The 19,458-nt window shown below is 44.5% G+C and overlaps 1 protein-coding gene across 1 annotated transcript in view; it reads left to right on the plus strand.

Moving 5' to 3' along the window:
- The window catches only part of HOMER2 (homer scaffold protein 2), a 54,364-nt gene extending 48,919 nt beyond the window's left edge, over positions 1–5,445 (plus strand). Inside the window, exons 7-9 of the mRNA XM_067003895.1 lie at positions 576–686; positions 3,736–3,816; positions 5,163–5,445. Of these exons, the coding sequence (XP_066859996.1) occupies positions 576–686; positions 3,736–3,816; positions 5,163–5,351 (381 nt within the window). The 3' untranslated portion in view covers positions 5,352–5,445. The remainder of the gene's footprint in view (positions 1–575; positions 687–3,735; positions 3,817–5,162) is intronic.
- The last annotated feature ends 14,013 nt before the right edge of the window (positions 5,446–19,458 follow it).

The raw sequence follows: 19,458 nt of genomic DNA on the forward strand, positions 1-19,458 counted from the left end.
CGATGTCTGGAGAGGGAGAAAAGGAGGCACGGGAGGAGTAAAGCTGGTCCCTGGGCGATGGAGCAGCAGGGCAAACGCTGCTCCCAGCTGGTTCTGCCAGCAAGGGTTGGATGCCCTGTCCCTCTTACTGCAGCCAGAATGACAAGCAAACCCTGAGGAGGCCAAACTGGGAGTGTAGGAGAGATTTCTTCTCCTTTCTGTGTTGAGAAGGCCCACCGTTACCATCCTGTGCAGGTTTCACAGAAATGAAGTGCAGATTTTATCCCCAGCCCCACTTAGATTAGCAGCTCAGTGTTTTGCACATCCTTGAGTAATTATATGAGATACTGTGCGTGAGAGAGTAAACACAGCCCCAGGGCTCCCTCGCGGATGTGTACATGAACTCTTTCTAAGGCAAGAAACGATGATTTTGTTGCAGTAATCAAGTGCTATGATCTAGGAAACAGAGCTATGACAGCTAAATTTGTCCACGCTTCCCTGTGCTTGGTGGAGCAATGCTTGTTCACATCAGCCGTGATCTGCCCCAGACTTTCAGAAAACTGACTATTTCACCTGTTGTCTGACATTTCTTAAAGATTGAAGAACTGGAGGAGCAGTGCAATGAAATAAATAAAGAGAAGGAGAGAAATGCACAGCTAAGCAGACGTCTCCAGGAGCTGGAAACAGAGCTTCAAGACAAAGAGCTGGTAAGCGCCATGATTACAGAACGGACATATGTTTTATAGTTTGAATTGGTCTGTCTCCTTCTCACTATGGATGTAGATTTGTGAACTGACTCACCTACAGCCAGAAAAAGTCCAAAGTCTGGGGTGTTGCCTGTTTCTAGATTTTCCGGGCAGAACTCTTCAGCAATAGTTTTCCTCAGGTCCTTGTTTCGTGATGCATTATTGCTGTGACAGCACACTATTTTGGTGGTTTCTGTATGCAGTGCTTTACTCCTAATAGAAGAGCTGGAGTGGTGAAACGAGTTGCCCCAAGCCAGATAGATGTCCGCTGAGAACAGTTTCAGTTGCCGGTGCCTGTGTACTGTGTTCCCTCAGACATCAGGAGCAGGGGGACCTGTCATTAAAAAGACATCATTTACAAAGCTATTTGGCATTTGCGTAACAGATCCTCTTTTTTTTTTTTTTTTTTTTTTTCCCCCCCAAATGGCTCCTATGCTTCAGCTTTGCCATTTTACAGTCTCCTCTGATCTCAAGACTAATGCCGGGAGTGAGAAATTCAGATTCATTTTGAGTACCTCAGTTTGTCAATTTTGACGTACAGGGTGGTCATTTTTCTAAGGAGATTGATGTTGATGGCTTGGAGCCCCTGAACTGTGGGGAAAATAATGGGATCCTTGTCTTTTCCTTCATTACAGTGACCAAATGCTCTGTGCTGGCTGAAGAGAAAAAGCTGTCAGCAGGTGCAGTAAAGTTTGCCATGTGCCATTACAGCATCTCAGCTGGTGCTCTTAAAAGCAGTACTGTTAAGGGGCTTTAAGATGGCACAAGGAAATAGTTTAGGGAGATGGATTTTGATGCACTGTTATAAATATAATATGGTTTTCAGCACCATATTTCAAAGGAAAATGTCACGCTTTCTTCCCAGCCTTCCTGTGGTAATAGCATGTATAATAACCCTTATTTGCTAGCATTTTCCTCAAGATTCACATTTATGTGGTACCAAATGAACCAGAAAATCAATTGACTTGTGAATATCACAGCCTATCATCCATTTACACTGGCAATATATTAACTTGTTTTCCAACTGCATACTTACATTAGCAGGTTCTTGATTAGTTCTAAACCACCCATAAGTGACCTTTTCATGGTTTGCAATTCAAACCAGCGTGAAGTCCGCTCACGGATGTTGCCGTGTGGGAAGAACTGCTGATATTCTCTTCATGTAGAAAATGAGGAGAGAGAAATGTAAAGACATGAGAGCCAGGACAAAACTATCTACTGAAATATTTGTATAGACATATATATTGTATACCGTATACCATATGCCATATACCATATATATAGTGTATATATATGCAAATGCATACTATATATAGTCAGTATACAGTATGATAGTGTATATATTATAATATATTTATATTTTAATGTGAGCTCCCGGGTATTATGTGTATATATACATATATAAATATATATATGCACATGGGAACTTATATCTCAATATAAAAAGTAAATTACACGTTCCTTCCCTATATCAGTGGCTGGGATATTGCCTGGCTATAATTGCTCTTACATCAGTTAAACAAATTATTCAGTGCAGTTTACAAAAAGAATCTATTGTATTAAGTGATGTGTCTTTTTATGTGAATGTAAACTAATGCTGGAAAATTGGGAGGAAAAAATAAAAACATTTAGATTTGGAAGTAGACAGTTTCTCAAAAAGAAACTAATTTATTTATGTAATGATGCTTTGGGCAAAACATAGAATCATAGAATGGCTTGGGTTGGAAGGGACCTTAAAGCTCATCAAGTTCCAACCCCCCCACAATAGGCAGGGATGCCACCCACTAGATCATATTGGCCAAGGCCCCGTCCAGCCTGGCCTTGAACGCCTCCAGGGATGGGGCATCCCCAGCTTCTCTGCACAACCTGATCCAATGCTTCATTGCACTTACAGTGAAGAATTTCTTCCTAATGTCTAATCTAAATCTATCCTCTTTTAGTTTAAAACCATTCTCCCTTGTCCTATCGTTACCTACCCAAGTAAATAGTCCTTCTCTATCCTTTTTATAAGACCCCTCTAAGTATTGAAAGCGTTACTGTCTGGCTCTGAGGAAGAGCATGAATTGTGTATCGTTACACTCGTATCATGCTGTAAGTTCACCTGTTGGGAAAGAAATTACGTTTCATAGCCAAGAAGTCTGCCTTCCAGAAGGCAATAGTTTTGCCGTGCTGTGTCAACACACACGTATTTGCTCTTGAGACCATGACCCATATGGGCAGAGTTTCTGCAGGAGGATCTTTCACTTTCTTCAAGGCACAGAGTTTCTCTTGAGCCTGCAAATGTGCTTTTCACTCTGACAATCCTTCTGCAAAATGCACAGGCTTTCTTAGAGTCTTTCCCTGCTACCCGCTTTGGTGGTGTTCATTTGTGGTGTTAATGTAGTCAGCACTCTTAATTTCCGCCAGAGACACGGTCTCCTCTCAAGTCACATTGCTCTTTTCATGAACTCCTTTCAGCTAGTCCTCTCCATTTTGATAGCAGTGCCAGAATAGAACACAAATTTGGGGAGGTGTTGCTCAGTGCTATGCGACAGAGAAGAGCCCATCACAGCTGTGCTCTGTAATGATGCCGCTCTACATGCAGTTCATAATTTCGCTGGCCTTTTTTGCTGCCACATATCATTGAAAATTCATGTCTAATTTGCTCTTTGCTACCATCTATAAATTGCTTGTAGCATTACAGCACTTCAGATTTCCCTCCTATTGAATGTATCTTTCGCATGGATATGTGTTTTAGATTAAGATTTCATTAATATAATTAATGGCATTCATGCTAGATATTGGATTACATTGTCTGTTGTAGAAGAACAAAGTCAAAAATATAGCAAAAAATGTATTATAGCAGAAAATTAGCATGTGTTTTTGAATGCAGACATGCTATTTTGATTATTTTACGTCCAAATACTGTGCTGAGTACAATAAAATATGCAGAGTCCTTTCATATTCTCAAATTTTCATTATGTTTTAAATTGAAACTTGCATTAATTATTTTTCTTTCATGTTTTCAAAGGAACTGGAAGAGCTCCGAAAGCAGGGTGAAATTATACCACAGCTAATGTCAGAATGTGAATCTGTATCTCAACAATTACAGGTACAGTTTAGCAATGAAATTAATTATCGAATAGTTGATTCATCTGTTTTCTTTCTTATAACTACATGCTTTTCTCTGCTCAGGCTTCAAGGTTTGAAGGCAAAGAGTTCCATTTTGCAAAACCAAAAAATGCTAATTCCTTGCAAAATCCACTGTGCTCTTTCCAGCACAGGAGTAAATAAATAACTCTGTTTCTTTGCGTTGCTGTTTGCACAAATTTGTTCACCCAGGTTCATGTTGCATCCATCTCCTGCCGATTCCAGGCTATTCCCCATCCTATATTTCCACTACTCCATGCTGGTGGAGCTGCCAGCAGCTGCCTGTGCTGAGCAGCACACCAAGACCCGTGGCTAATCGCTACGGTGACACCAGGGGAGGCTTTTAGGAAAAAAGCAGATGAGCATAGCTGCGTACCACCAGGGACAAAGTCCCCAGGATGCCGCATTTGCCTTCTGCATGTGTCTGCCTCATCGCAGCACCGCTGGCTGCAGCGGGGCTGGAGGTGGTCACACCCAGCGGGGCTCAGGGCTTGCCACGGCCAACACTTGTTAGAGTCGGGGCTTGCTTAAAGTGCGATAAATTAATACATGGAAGGAGGGCAGATATAAGCAGGCTCATGAACGAAATCACATCCAATCAATCATGCCACCGCTCTAATAATCTAAGTGATGTAAAGTCAGTCAGAAGGCTACTGAGGGGTGGCAGGTGCTGCAGATGGTTTGATTCAGCGTGGTGAAGTATGATGCCTCTGGCTTTTGGGGAGAGTAGGCATGTGCCTACACTCGTGAAATGGAGAACAGGCAGGACAGCTCAGGAGCAGGAGCAAAATGCAGCAAGGGAAGTGTTACTGGGCTGCCCCATAGCATGCCTGAGCTCTCGCACAGAGGCGATGCAGAACTTTAAAAAAGTACCACTAAATCCCAAAGTACTGAATAAAGCAATATTATTCCTTGGGCAGTCATTTCTAAAGCTTGTCTTTGAAGGTTAAACCGCCATAGATAATTCTGTATGTAATTGCTGGCACAGTGTCTAATTCTGCAAGTGTAGCAATGACAGAAATATATGCACACTGTGTGATTTAAATCCAGCTGAATTTTAAGATATCAACCAAATGACAAAATCTGATGCAAAGCATCTTTTCCACTTAATGTGTCCTTTCCTGCGTGGGCTTTTTTCCCCTTTAATCTGACTAGCACTTGTCAGTTGCTTCAGAGGTGCTTGTGTTAATCAGTTTGCAGAAGTTGAAGCAAACTTTTCTGATCTGGTGCCATTTGTTGCTTTACTCTGTTAAATGCTGTTCATTGTTCTTCTCCATGATTCATCTTACTGTCTTTTTTGTCTTTAAGGATGCTGAGAATAAGAACAAAGATCTTGAAGAGAAAGTCAGAACACTAAGGACAGAAGTTGAAGAGAGCAAACATAGGCAGACCAACCTTAAAACTGAATTAAAGAATTTTTTAGATGTACTAGACGGGAAAATAGATGAATTACACGATTTCCGACAAGGACTGTCTAAACTTGGGGTTGACAACTAGATGGCAATAGATTTTTGTAATCTAGCGTCTGGATGTTTGATGTTTTGTTGATCTCAAACGTGTGTTTTACGAAATATAACTAGAATGTTCCACCTGTTTGCATTATTTTTGTACATAGAGGCTGAAAATTTGCTGTGGGTTATTTTGGGTTTTTGTTTTTTATTTGTTTGTTTGTTTGTTTTCCAAACCAATCGTGCTGCTCACTGAATTCTGTTGAGATTAGAAACTTTCTATATTGCTGCTCCGGCTTTGTGGGGTTGGGAACAGGTAGAGGGTTCTGTCTCAGGAATCTGGAACTAGATCTACCTTAAAATGAATATGCAGTTAGTTGTTGCAGGGAAATTTATATCTTTCTTAAGGGCTGTTGCAACCATAGAAACAGAAAACAAGTCTTTTTCTTGTCCGGACTATCAGCGCTCCTAGCAACATACACTTTTATTCCTTGGCGGAGCAAAGAGAAGATTAGATGGAGCTCCTGCAGTTTGTAAATCAACCTGGTAAAATGCGCCTGTGATGAGCTGCAGTCAAGTGAATCACTTCACACGCATGCCAGTATCTTTAGGGACCATGTCAATCAGGCCTGATTCGCAGAAAAAATCCGGAGGATTTCATATAACCTTCAATTCAGGTAGCATGTGCTTGCCTGGGTCCACGCAAAGTTAACAGTGTAGAAATGAATTCCAGCTCTTACTTCAAGCCAAGCATCTTAACTGGTAGGAGAGAACAGCTTCCCTTGCTTAGCAAGATCATCTCTCTTTGGCCCTCAGTTTTGAACCTGTATAGTTCAGCCACTATGTGTATCTGAAAAATGCACACCTGTGTCTTGGGACCAGATATTTATTTTGGAAGGAGTCGTACAGCTGCTTTGTATGCAGGGCACATACACCTCTGTGCACCTTGATCACTGCTGTTCAGCTTCCACAGTGGCAGATCAGGAGACATTGATGTGAAAAGCGTCGTAAAGTTGGTAGGAAGGGTGTTAGAAACAGCTTCCTGCTCAGGAGACTTGCAGGTAATGACTGCATGAAACCCAAAGTCTTTCTTTCCTATGATTTCTGCATTCCCCCCTCAGGGGACAGGGGGTGGGTGTTAGTCACAAAGTTAGACTGTCAAAAAAAAAAAAAAAAAAGGCAGAAAGGGTTGTAGTCTCTCACTGATTATTCAGCAGCTCTAAATACATTTTGAGTAATGCAAGGTCGTACATCAGGTTCCAGCAAGAAGGACAGTCTCTGCATCACCAACTGATGTACAGAGGACCAGGGAGGAGAATTCAGCCTAAGTTTTGCTTTTATCCCTAGGACTGCCATCAGTTTCTTTCTTTTCTTTCTCTGTGTGCTTGTTTGAGATTCTGTTTACACAGCATCTGAATTCATTCAGGACAGAACTTCTGTTTAGGGGATATTATTTATTTATATCGGGTGAAAGCTTGGTTAAGCATCTGGTTAGTGCATTCCAGCAGTGACTCATATAAAATCCCCATGCCATGCTGTTTGCATATTGTTTTTAGTTTTTGTTTGTTTGTTTGTTTTTGTTTGTTTTTTATTCTCAGCACATCTCTATTTTAAAAGTGACCTTTAAAAGACATGTGGGTTATACATGAAACATGTATTGAATAATTTTTGCACATGGGCATATAACCCACATGCTGGAGATAGGTTCTGTTTGCAATTGTCCCTTGAATTTTCATTTCATCTGTTACTGTTGTGTTATCATCATTGCCTGTTGTTTAGACTGGAGTTTTTTGTATTTTTGCTTTTGATCCTTTTAAACAACAGATGTGAAGCTAGGACCTTTTACAACCAGTATGACCATTTAAGTCTCTTAAAAAAAATGCTGTAGGCTGTTGATACTTAAAAATAAAAATAAAAATCAGGTACATAGCACGTAGGAGTGTGAAAATTAGACTTTGCCAGCGTGGAATATTCAACAGTTGCATAATGCGGGGTTAGATCAGACTTCTCAAAACTGAAAATGACGTCAGAAACTGTGTGTGGTTGTGAGCAAGCAATCTCCGTTTTTAGTCTTCTTATTTGATAGCAAGTCAGACAGACTCGATCATGTAACAGGCAGCTCGTCCCGCTTCTCCTCTCCTCCCCTGCTGCTGTAGAGCTCCCTTGCGCAGCCGGTGCCTGCGTCAGCTGGGAGCCAGGAGACAGCCCCGTGAAGAGCTGCAAGCAACGCAGGTGGTCGGGGCCTCCCGTCACAGCGCTCATTGCTTTCGCATGGAGGACCCTGCTCCATCTTCTGCTTCCTTTTTGCCGTTGAGTGATCTTAGGGTTTTTGCTCTGGTTTTAATATAAAATACACTTTTTCAATGTCAGTCTGGTTAGAGGGGTGCAAAAGACCCTGTGAAAAAGCTATTTTATTGAGGTTAATCCAGATTCTTTTGTTTTTCTAGCTTTAGTCAGGTCTATCCCAGATTCAGTTCATTAGGAATGTGTTAATCCACTCTTAAATTGCAGGAAAAGTGTTTCTATGGGATTGCGTCAATCTAATAGATCAGGTTTAATACCAGCATGTTAAACCAGTGCATAGCTGTGACATGGGCAATTATTTTTGGCTGCTTCATGCTCACTAGAGGAACGATAAGGGATGACCTTCCAGGAATCCCTGGGCTGCCTCTCCTAGTCTGACCCAAATGTCTGCTCTCTGTATCTGCTCTTGCTGTGATGTTGAGCTGTCAGGAATGCCTCTGCACAGCTGTATTATGTGGGAAACTCCAAGCATGTTTCCATCCTCCAAGCACCCAAGGTCTTGCTATAATCATCCCCTTTCTCTCTTTTTCCTTCCCAACCGCAGGAAGTTGAGAGCTTCTATGTATAACCCCTTTACAACCTCCCCAAAACTCTGTATTTTTAACCTTTCCCTCTCTTCCATTCTATTTTTCCTCTTCTAAGTACAAAAGCACACTGGCGGGGCATGCGCCAGCTGCAGCTCCTCTCTCCAGCCCCTGCCCCAGGGCTGGAAGCCCATTGATCCCACTGTGTGGGAAATGGGGGTACAAAACACCATTCCTTCCTAGAAGCTCTGTGAAGGTCTGGCAGCAACCCCCTTGTGCCAAACTGTGAGCCCCAGGTGGTTCCTTGGGACTTGTCCTGGCATCAAAATGCCTCCCGTCCCCCGGCAGCATCCTGCAGGCATGGCTATGGCTGTGCAGGAGGAGTTCCCCCAACCCACAAATGTCTCCGAAATGGCCTCAGATGCTGCCAACAGCTGCTCATCTCCCCTACCCAGTACAGAGCTTGTTTCTGTTCATTACTGCAACTCTGCAGCACTGTGCAAACCCAGATTTCCCCATGCCATCACTGATGAAGAAGGTTAGCTCTATTTCCATCGAGCCTAAGCGGAGGTCTCTTTATGCGAGGCTGAATCTCACCTTGAGCAACCCTGGATTCACCTTCCAGACACAGGTTTCTCCCTCCGAGTGGTTCTTGGCAGGATATCTCCTACCTCAGCTGCACGGTTGTTGTTGGCAAAGGCCTTGTGCGTGGCACACCGAGCGCCAGCGCCGCCGCCGCCCCGCTGCCTGCCAGCTGTGTCCTGCCCTGGTGGCACCCACAGGCTGGTGGCTCGGGGAGCAAACATCCGTGCTGACCTCTTTGGACACCCGGTTAGAGAGTGTCTGTCTGTCTTCTGTGTTTTCCAGTGAGATATTCCTTTGACCTGGTGTTAGAGCTGCTGAATAATGTTGTGTTTTGTTCTTTTTCTCTCAGTTCTGTGGCCAAAATAAGGGATAAACTAAACAGTTCTACTAAAAACTTCAAAATGTTCAGCGACAGAAAAACACCTTGAGATAATTGCTGTCAAGGGGAATAAACTGCTTCATCAGATACTAAATAACGTATTTAGCATTTTGGAAGATGACCTTAGCCGAATCATTGGAATAAATTATTTCAAAACGAAAAAAAAAAATTAAAACCTTGTTTCACACACCAAAATAAAACAGTTTGACCTTTTGCTTTTTTCCTATTTGACTGAATCTTTATTTGCTGAATTTGAGTCAAATTCACAATTAGGTTTTTTTTTTGCCCTAAAAGTGCATTTTCAGCAAAGTCAATACTTTTCAGTGTTTTTCTGTCTGGGTCTAATTGGCATCTCTTTTACTAAGTGAACTAAGTGCAAGAAAACCATAGTTTTTGTAAGTAATTCAGTGCCTCCTCACGCTTTGTGTATCTTACCTTTCAAAGTACACTCTTCTTTTCAAATGGTTTTACACTAGGTGTGCAGCAAACGCATGCTATTTAGGCAATACCTTTTTTTAATACAAACATCTGATTTTATTTTTAGTGAGAAACGTAGTGTGAACTTTTTTTAAAGCAGCTCGATGAACTGAAGAGAGCCAGGAGGGTTTCTGCTATCCATGACATCCCGTCATCACTTCCAAAGCACCACGTCCCCTCCAAGCCAGGCACAAACTGTTCCTGTGCTTTGTCACTCTTCTGTCACAACATTTAATTTTTTTCCCTGAGTGTTCGCTTTCTCCCCATGGCTGCCTTATTCATTTCTGGTCACCTCTGACTGCTCCCCAGCCAACAGAGGACAAGTCCCCATCACTGCCACTGCCATGACCTGGAGCGTGTCCTTAGGCTCTTCCAAACACAGCCCTTCAAAGGCATAATGGCTTCTAACAAATACAGCATTGTCTTCCTTAGCCTATGGGTTAACCAAGATAACGTCACCGTCAGGGTGAGGCGCCCCATTCATCTCAGTGCGTTACAGAGGCTGAATCCAAAGGAAAGAGGTGTAAGTTGCTTAGGCAGCAGCTGAGTTTGCTGATGGTTTTATCAGAGCTTCAGTGAAGGACGTGCTCCATCCACAGCCCCAGACTGTCTAGGTGTAGGATGGCCACTGCCGAGCAGTCGGCCCCTCCCGCTTTGTCCGGGAAGTTCTGGGCTTGTGAAGCCTGAAAATATCAAAAAGTCTTCAGCATATCAGAAACACTGCGATGTGGGGAATGAGAGGTGAACACCCACCCACAGCCGAGCAGCACGAGAGCCTAGCAGGACCGATCAAACAGTGCTGGCTTACACTCAGAAACTTTCCATCAAGCACACGAAGAGCTGTTGTTGTCCCATGGGGGCTCTGCAGTGGGACGTTGAGAGAGGCAGGGAGGCAGGTTCAGCCCTGGGGGGAGCATCTTGTGGTGGCGGGCACGGTTTAGCAGCTGTAAGACACAGAGCTACCCTACGGTCACACTTCTTCCCGTGACTTATGCTCACCACACAGCTATGTGTCAGGCAAAGCAATACGTAGGCACACGGTGTTCAATCCAGAAGCAGGTCCAAGCGGAGAGTCACGAGACCTGTGGGCAGACCCACACAGGTGGCTGGGATGACACACACGCAGTCCTGAGGAGCTCTCAGTGCTTTCTACTGATTTTTAGAAGATAAACTTGACCGTTCTGTGAAGTCTGCTTGTCTTAAATAATGTTCTCTACGGTAAACAGTAAGACACCTGAAGTGAAACACAGAGTCAGGAGATTAATGGTAAACGTGACGTGCTTCCAAAAGGAGGCTTCTCCTGCAGGCTGCAGGGCAGAGCTGGTCCTGGCCGGGGGCTTTGCTTGGGGTATTCCGGGATGTCTCACAGTTTGACTTTCTGCTGTGTTTTGTGTTTGCTCTTCTCTCTCTCTTTTTTTTTTTTTTTAACAGACAGCCTAAACTCAGTCTTCAAATGAAGGTGCCTATACCTCCAAAAAGTTTTATATGCATATTTTGAAATAGATCACTTTTTCCTTTCTGTTCATTTAGTTACCTGATAATAATGGCACATACAAAGACGGGCACTTGAGAAAAATCTATCTGCTATAGTATTTTTGTTGAACACTGGTCAGCAATAATTATTTTAGCCATATACTAGCTAAAAAAGACTGATAATGCAAGTTTTGTGAACTAAGCTTGTAAGTTTGCAGTACATTGATAAACCTGGGTGTGTGAAAAGGGAGTTATGCTCAATAAAAGAGTATTTTGCAGCATTTAGATGTTTTCATTTAATTGCCTAATAGTGATCATGAACATAATATTCTGTAAAACTCATCATGAAGAACAAACAAAGCACATCGATTTTAACATAAATATATCCCTTGTAGTTGAAAGTTCTGGGAATGTTTTAGTGTGGTCTGCTATACCAAAATATTTAGATTATTATGAGATTTTAGTACTGAAGATAAACATACACCCTGTTTTTACTGTTTCAAGTAAAGTTTAGTGAATGACTGACAATTTGTTGATATACAACTGTGGGAAAACACTGCAGTGCTCTAAATGTACATTTTTCTTTGGTTTTGTTATATTTAGTATATGGTTTAATGAAAACTGAAGTGTTTACTACAGTTGGATCATTGTAAAAACATCTCTTACCTCGTCATTTTGTCTGCTGTGAAAAAGTACTTTCCTCCTATTATTTTTTCTCAAATTGGCCATGGACAGTCATTGTTAACATTTAGACTCCTAGTAGCAGTAAATGCTGGGTTTTATATATATAAAAGAAAAACTTGATTTTTTTCTTTATGAACTTATTATACAACTTTGTGATTTTTATCTGATTTTATTGTAACATAAAGTTGTTTTATGTAAAAATATATAGTTTAAGTAAAATCTCTTGTCTCGCTGTCTTCATTGACTTCAGAAAATGAACGTCCTTTCCCTGAAGTGTATCAGGTGGTTGTGACGCTGAACTCAAGGTAATCCTGTTATTTAATAAGAAGAATGTGATTTTGATCTATACATATGCTATAGTGCCTTAGATACACCCTCTTTAAAACCTTTTTTCCATGAGGTGGCGCTTAAAAGCCTTTGTCCTCTTTCACTTCTTTCAAACTGTTAGCACATCCAGGGCTGGACAGGTACATGCATGCTACACTGGAAAAGTAGTTTCTAGAAATACTGTGGCATGGAATTTGGGACTTAGTGCGTGCTGAGAAAGGTCTATCAGTAGAAGAAGTCTTTTTGTCACCGTTTTTGGAGGATGCTCAGGACCGAGCGTACCCCAAGCCCCATGGGAGTCCTGTAACAGATGAAGCAGCCGCAGGGGCAGCCAGAGCTACTCTGGCATTTTCTTTGGAGGGACTAATAGGACTCAGAATTAACTCTTTGCTTTGAAATTAGGGGTGTTTTGACATCAATCATCTTCTCCATCAGCATCCAGAGGTTAACAAGAGCCCTCTCAGAGGAGTTTTCCAAGGTCCCCACTGGTGTCTGCTGACACAGTCCTTGTTCAACAGCCCATCCCTGGGGAGAGGGTAACACTGCAGTGCAGCTATGGATTGTACATAAACATGCTCTCAGCATCGTTGTATTCATTGTACAGAAACGGTGTTAGCTGTCTTGGCATCAGCCCAGGCTTTCCCAAAGGAATTTAAAAGGCTTGAAGAATGTTAAATGGATAAGGCTCATTGCGCCTTTGTTACTCTGGGTTACAAGGTTGCAAATGTCAGGCTTGGGGTGAGCAAGAAGCACATCTGCCCCTGACCTTTCACCAAAGCTCTTCTACAAGGAGCCATCAATAGCTCTGACAAGCAGCTCAGCAAACTTGAGCAGTCCATGAGCTCTGAAAGCAGCTTATGTGTGCTGCGGTAGAATGCAAGTGGTCAGCGGGAAAGGCTGCTCCTCGCTGGCTGCTTGGCGTGCAGGTGATGAACGCTTCCAACAGAAACAGCCAGGCCGGAGAGCCGTCAGGGAAATCAGCTGCTGCGTGCCGATAATCCCTTCATTTTCACTTTTGACTGGATTCGTATCAGAAAGCTTGGAAAGTCTCCAAAATGGGGTTTGTACCTCTCAAGTTATTCATTAAACAGGTTTTTGCCTAGCTATGTGGTATCGAGCTGTGATATGCCACCTTGGGATTTCTGATGAAAATACGAGTGAAGGTGAGATGAAGTTTTGGTGTAATGTTTGACACATCAGCAGACGAATGACTTAGTAATACGTGCTCCTTCTGGTATGCGCTGCGCGCTCCGTGTATTCATTCAGCAACACAGGAAAAGCTTAAACTCTAACATCTTTCCTTTTAGAGGGAAAAACCACCACACCACCACCGGGAAGTGCTGTATAAAGGCAGTGTGTGTGGGGCAAGACCGCCAGGCAGGAGCAGGCTTGTACTCTGTGTGCCACATGTAACTGGTGACAGAGCTGGACTTACACAAAATCCCATGTTACCCTGTCCAAACACTTTTCATCTGCCACACTTTTCATCTAAAGGTATGCCTGCACCGAACAAGGGCATGGAACCCAAGGTGTTAATTACCTGTTGTTCTCATCACTGTTTCCAGACTTCAGAGGAGACCTGGGTGTTGCTCACGCACAAATCCCATCCTTCTCACCGCCTTTCTGAACATCCTGTGGATCCTGCACACTTCCCTGCAGTAGAGACCCTCTGTCAGTTTATAAGTAGCGAAATGTCTGCATTTTCATCTATTTCTTTTTATCTCCTAAGTAGTGTCCAAAAGCTAGTAAATCATTTTAAAGATTATAAATATCCTTTACCTAATCAGCATTGCCGACCAGAGCAGAACAGCACACCAGTGAGCCTAACGTGGAACAGGCCAGCCTTGTCCTGTGAACAATTGCAATGTGTGTGTGAGATATCAATGTATAGCAGCAACGGCTGGAGAGGTAAAGCCAGACAGTGAACGCAGCTCTGGCCCTGCCCTGCAGCTGTGCTTCAGCCACTGCACTGCCTGGAGCAAAGCCTAACCACCCCTTACAAACAGCAGAAACTACCCTACCGGGGGCCCTGCCAGATCTGATTGCAGTTGGCAGCACTGAAGGCGGCAATCCAGCCTCAGAAATGAGCTCTGTAAAGGCCAGGTGGGCAACCTGGAACGCCTTCTGATGGCGTTACCTGACACGCATCACAGCAGCGTGGCTATGTAGCTGTCCCACGTCCTGGCCTACAAAGGTCTGAGGGCTGGTGAATTTTAAGAGCTTGGTTAACCTTTACAAGGCAAACACCTCCAAGCTTATTGCAATCACGCATGGCTGGGAACATCTGCCAGACCGTCGCAGCTGAGTGGTACTTAACTCGCACCTCTGCCTGCGAATCCTTCAAAGCCCAATCTCCTTGCTAGCTCCCCTTCAGGTCTCAACACCTTCCTTTGAAATCAAATACATTTCAATACCTTGTCAGAACAGCTCAATCTATCTAGAAGCGCTGTCTGACATGATCTCTAGATGGAAAGCTGTTGACTTTCATTTGGGGTGAAAATAAGAAATCCTTGTTGCTGCTCGGTTATATTAGTGACAATTTGGGGCCCAGCCTCTTTAAGGCCCCATATGCACAGGAGCAGCAGCTAAAAACATTTTTCTGAGTCAATCCAGCCTGAACGGAGCTTTGGGGCCAACTAGGCTGCAATGCACAAGGCCTCTTTTAACAAATGCATGTCCTCGTGCGCGTGTGGACCAGCATCACCGCGCCAGTCGCCACACCGACCTCCTCCCCTGTTGGGACGGACACCACAGTCTGCACAAGGGCTTACATGCCCTGAACAACATTTTGTGACAGTGGTCTGCATCTAATTATTCACATTTATAAGCAGATATATTCATCATTACATGAAGGACATTGATTTGAGTATTTTTTTTTTCCTTTAATGTGCTCTTCACTCCTTAGTACTGGCAGTCTGCAAAAAAAAGAAGTCTGTGGCTTGTTGTAATCAAGAGAGATCAAGCTCTTGCTTTTCTCCCAAGTTTCCATCATTGAATATGATTTGTTGCATATGCTTTGGATTGTGTTTAATGTATGCTGGCTGGAGGGAATTCAGACATACAGGGAATTACAAATAACACCCAGACAAGCAACCTTTTTGCATTATCATGTCATACTGAATTGTATCAGTTTTCAAAGCAATTTATTTTCAGGCTTTTGCCATTTATTTCATTGCTGCCATTAGCAACGGCTTTCATTTTTCGGCAAGTGCAGGTTTGCATTGTTCATTAGCCTGGCAATGAATGATGCCAAATGAGATCCTGGAGTTTCATGAAGAAAGAACCCAAGAAAGAAATTATTTATGTTGTTCAAATCCTGCTTATATACAGCAGTGCTAGGTGCATTTATAGAGATAATCCCTGGCTCTGAAACCTGGGAAAATGCAGTGATTCACTTCCTCCTTACGGTGCAGAGGTCCCATGGTCATCAGCACAGTCATTGCAGTGGGAGGGGAATAGCTTCAGGACAGTGCTGAGACACACACACAAATGCTGTTTAAAAAAAATAAAAAAGAGGCAGTGACACATTGCACAGCAGCATTGCTCTTCTCCATTAAATTGAGATTTTGTATGCCTTGTTGGTACAAACGGAAGATGAGGGGGGTCCAGGGTCGTGGCCCCTCCATCAGGTGGGATGTCCCCACCTTAGGGAAGCACAGCTTCAGCTTTCCTGCTTTTGTATCTCACAGGTGGGAACTGGAGACCTGCCAAGGTTTTGAACAAATGCTGGACAGCTTTCTTCAGAAGCAGATATAGATGCTGTTATAAATTTGATTTTCGGTCATTTTGGGATACAACCAGCATTGCTGATCAGGTCTCCTCTTTCAAAAAGAAACGTAAATGCATGGATAAAGTATTACTGACGTACAAGTCCCTGGTTTTTGTATGTGATAAAAACATGTGAAGGTGAAGGGAGTGTTACGTGTGTAAACAGATAACACTGAGCATGAGATCCCCAGGGGATGCAGGATGCTGCCGTGCTTCATGCCCCGGCTGTGCTTTCCAGCCTCTTTTTGCTGTTTCCTTCTGGCTCACGATGTGGCCAAGCAGATGACAAACACCCCCCCGCCTCAATGGTGAGTGTTTCTTCATAGGTGAGGCCAGCAGAGGAGGCATGTGTTGAGGGGTTTCTCTAGACGTCTGGTTCTCCTCTGGTCCAGATGTCTCTTTACCCAGCTGAAGGTTAATTATAGCTGTACAGATGACTGCAACCCTGCCAGAAAGCCACTCACATCGCCATGGGAAACAGTGCTGGCAGCGATCCTGCAGGGACAGAGGCTGGTCCGGTGAGGCAGGTGCCCTCACAGGGCAGGCAGCGGCCTTGTCCCCAAGGGTCCCCACGATCTGATACCCACAGCGTTTACCTGTGAAAAGCACTCCTTTGGGCACAGCAGACAGAATGTACCTCTGCTTTTCCCCTCTGTGTGCCCGGCTGCAGACTCGTGTGTTTGTGCACACTTCTCAGCATATTTATTCTGAAGTACTTGGCCTGACGGCTCTGGAGGAGGGGACGGCAGCAGAGTTTCCGTGTAGGCTAGGGGACATGTAGGCGCTCGATCCCTTTTTGCCGTCACCGCTGCTTAGCAGGAAGAGACCGTGGGACGGGCAGTGACTCACTTGCTGATGAATATCGATTCGAGCATCTTTCCTGGAGCAGGACAGATCTGCTTCGTCACCCCAGCACCTGTAGTGCCCACTGCTGAAGGACCAGGACCCCGTCACTGATCCTGGTGCTCCCAAACCCGCCTCTGTGGGAGGTGGATGGAAGCTGGGACGGAGTGGGGGGGGGTGGCTGCTGGTTCTGAGCTAGCCTGTGCTTTTGAACAGACATCTATAGGGTGGTGTTCAGAGGAAGGCACGACATATTGCCTTGGGACAGAGGGCATTTGCAAGTGTTGTTATGACATTAAGAGTGACTAACTGAATCAAACTGGGATCAGACCAGTCTCCTGGTAGGATGCTGAGTGCGTTTTCCCAGCTGCAGCCCAGCCTGGAGGGAGGGGATGGTGGAAATCTGCACTTCCCTGGTTTCGGGATAACGAGCTGTTCACCATCAAAACAAAAGCCATGCGAGAACATTTCCCCACACTCCACATCCTTTGGCTATCAGCAGGGCAGCTCTGTGTTTTGCTGTGGCTCGCTGCTCCCTTTTCCATTGGGATGCACTTGTTCAGGGCTGGCTGTGCTCACCTGCAGCCCTCTGCCCAGGAGGCTGTTTTTTGCCCATGTCCTCTGCTCTTTGCTGGAGATGTGATGGTCCCTTGGGAGGTGCCATCGCCCCCAGCCAAGGGCTGAAGCCAGAGGATGAAGCCCCAAAACTGTGGCAGATAAACCTGGAGGATTTACTTGGGAGATGATCAGAGGGGAGCTTGAGAAGGGGCTGGGGAACTGGGGCAGGAGGGGGTGTCCGATGGAAAATAAGCAAGGGTAGATTGTGGTTAAATATATTTTTTGAGCACTTAGTGAATCGTTTTTAATGCTAGAGCAATGGCTTGTTAAGGATGGCTTGTTTTACACAGCATTTTCACTAGTAGCTGAGCTGTTAATGTCACTGCTACCTGAGCAGATTTAATTCTGCTGCTTCTTGCTTTCAGCTTAGCATGACATGCTGAGAATGAAAATCACACGCTTTTTCACCAGGAAAAAAAATGCCATGTTCTGGAGCAGCTTCCAGTGTGTGCTCCCTCCACAGGGATTCGGTCACATATTGTTTTGAGCTGCTTCCACTGCCAGGCTCTGCCGTGGCATTTATTAAAAGATGCCTTCAATACCATTCACCTTTTATCATCGCTGTGGATTTAATTGAAATGATGCATTCCTCTTTCTCACAATACCACGTTATTATGGCATGCAGTGTGCAACTGTTCTCTCTGATGCAAACAGGAAGTTTGGGGATTAAAAATGCTTTTCAATTGAAAGCATGCGTAACCTCAAATCTCATTTTTCTCAAAGGGTGCACACTTATCTACCCACCTCTTCCCTGTAAAAAAGGACAGCAGCAAGAAGCATTTTTCATCTTTTTGTTTTCCTAATGAATGCTTTCATGCTGATCAGCTTTGTTCTTCTTGCTCCAGGTGTCCTGACATACATCTGCATTTTCTCATTTTAAGGGATAAAAGAAGTGACTGGAAGTGGGCGAAGGGGTTTCTGGGGCATGAGGGGCAGCAGGAGACCAGCAGCAGCAGCACCAGCAATGGGATTTCGGCCTTTGTCCAGCTGTTTTAACAAGAAGGCAGAGAAAGGCAAGTGGCTGCAGCTGTCAGGCACAGTATGGCCCTCTTGTTCTGCCTGCAGTGATGATCAGTCTTAAAACAGGCTAAAGAAGCAGGTAAGTTCAACAACCACACCCTGTCGGATCCATCCATAAGGCAGTGAAGCCTTGGAGTTGCCCAGTTATGGGTTGGAGAAGTGACACCGAGCCGGCAGACATTGCTCAATACCATCAACCCGGCTGCAGGCCCCGGGCCATTCAGAGCCATGGGGGCATGGGCACACAGGCTGCTCCCCGGCCTCTGCCAGCAGCACAGCTTAGAAATCAGCTGCGGGAAGGAGGAGCGCATGGTCTGAATGGGGAGAGTCCTTGGGGGTCTTTAACATTGGGTGAAGCACATTACATACATCAGTATCAATTGCCAAATGGTATTAAATGAATCCAAGGAGGCTCTTTGAGCTGAGACTACATGCACAAACTAAGTGACGTCCTTCCTTAAGACCCCATTAGATCAGCCTCTGGATCACTTCGGGGTGTCCACATTCAGCCCTGACTCACCTAATGCAGTATCATTTTGCAGAAGAGTCCGTACCCAGCCCGAGAATCAGCCCTGTGTGCTGCCGGGGGCTTCTTCACAGAGGAGCTTCGTGAGGAGGAGCTTCGGAGGCGCTGGGTGCCGGCTGCGTGCGATCCTGCTCGTGCTGCGATCAAAGCGCTAGCTGTCAAAGGGAAACTCTCTCCATCAGACCAAATAGTCTTTGAATATATTAACTTTAAACCTCCCTAAAAATACCGCCAGCAGCTGCCTGGCCTGCCCATGTCTAGTTTGAGAGCTCACAAGCTGCCGGGACACTGACTGATTTGTAGGAACCAATTCTTTGCCTCCTTGCTGGGCTACAGCAGTTCTGTGCACTATTAACCCTTTAAAGCCAGACAGCTGCATTTCTCAGGTTTAACGGATGGTCAGGGCAGACTATTCCCACTGAGAGGGTCCATTTACTAGCCCCGGAGGAGATGCTTTAAGAAAGGTATTACATTTCAAGAGCTGTCACAGCAGTTCTGAAGATTAATATTAATCCTGTCTGGCAGAGCAGCTCGTCACAGAGCCAAGCAGCCACCCCACTTTCTCCACTTTTTTGTCCCTGCATGGTGCAAATAGCCCGGTGCCAGCAGCACGGTACACATCACAGTC

The sequence above is a fragment of the Anser cygnoides genome, chromosome 11 (genome assembly GCF_040182565.1).
Source record: "Anser cygnoides isolate HZ-2024a breed goose chromosome 11, Taihu_goose_T2T_genome, whole genome shotgun sequence".
In the NCBI taxonomy this organism is placed as follows: domain Eukaryota; kingdom Metazoa; phylum Chordata; class Aves; order Anseriformes; family Anatidae; genus Anser; species Anser cygnoides.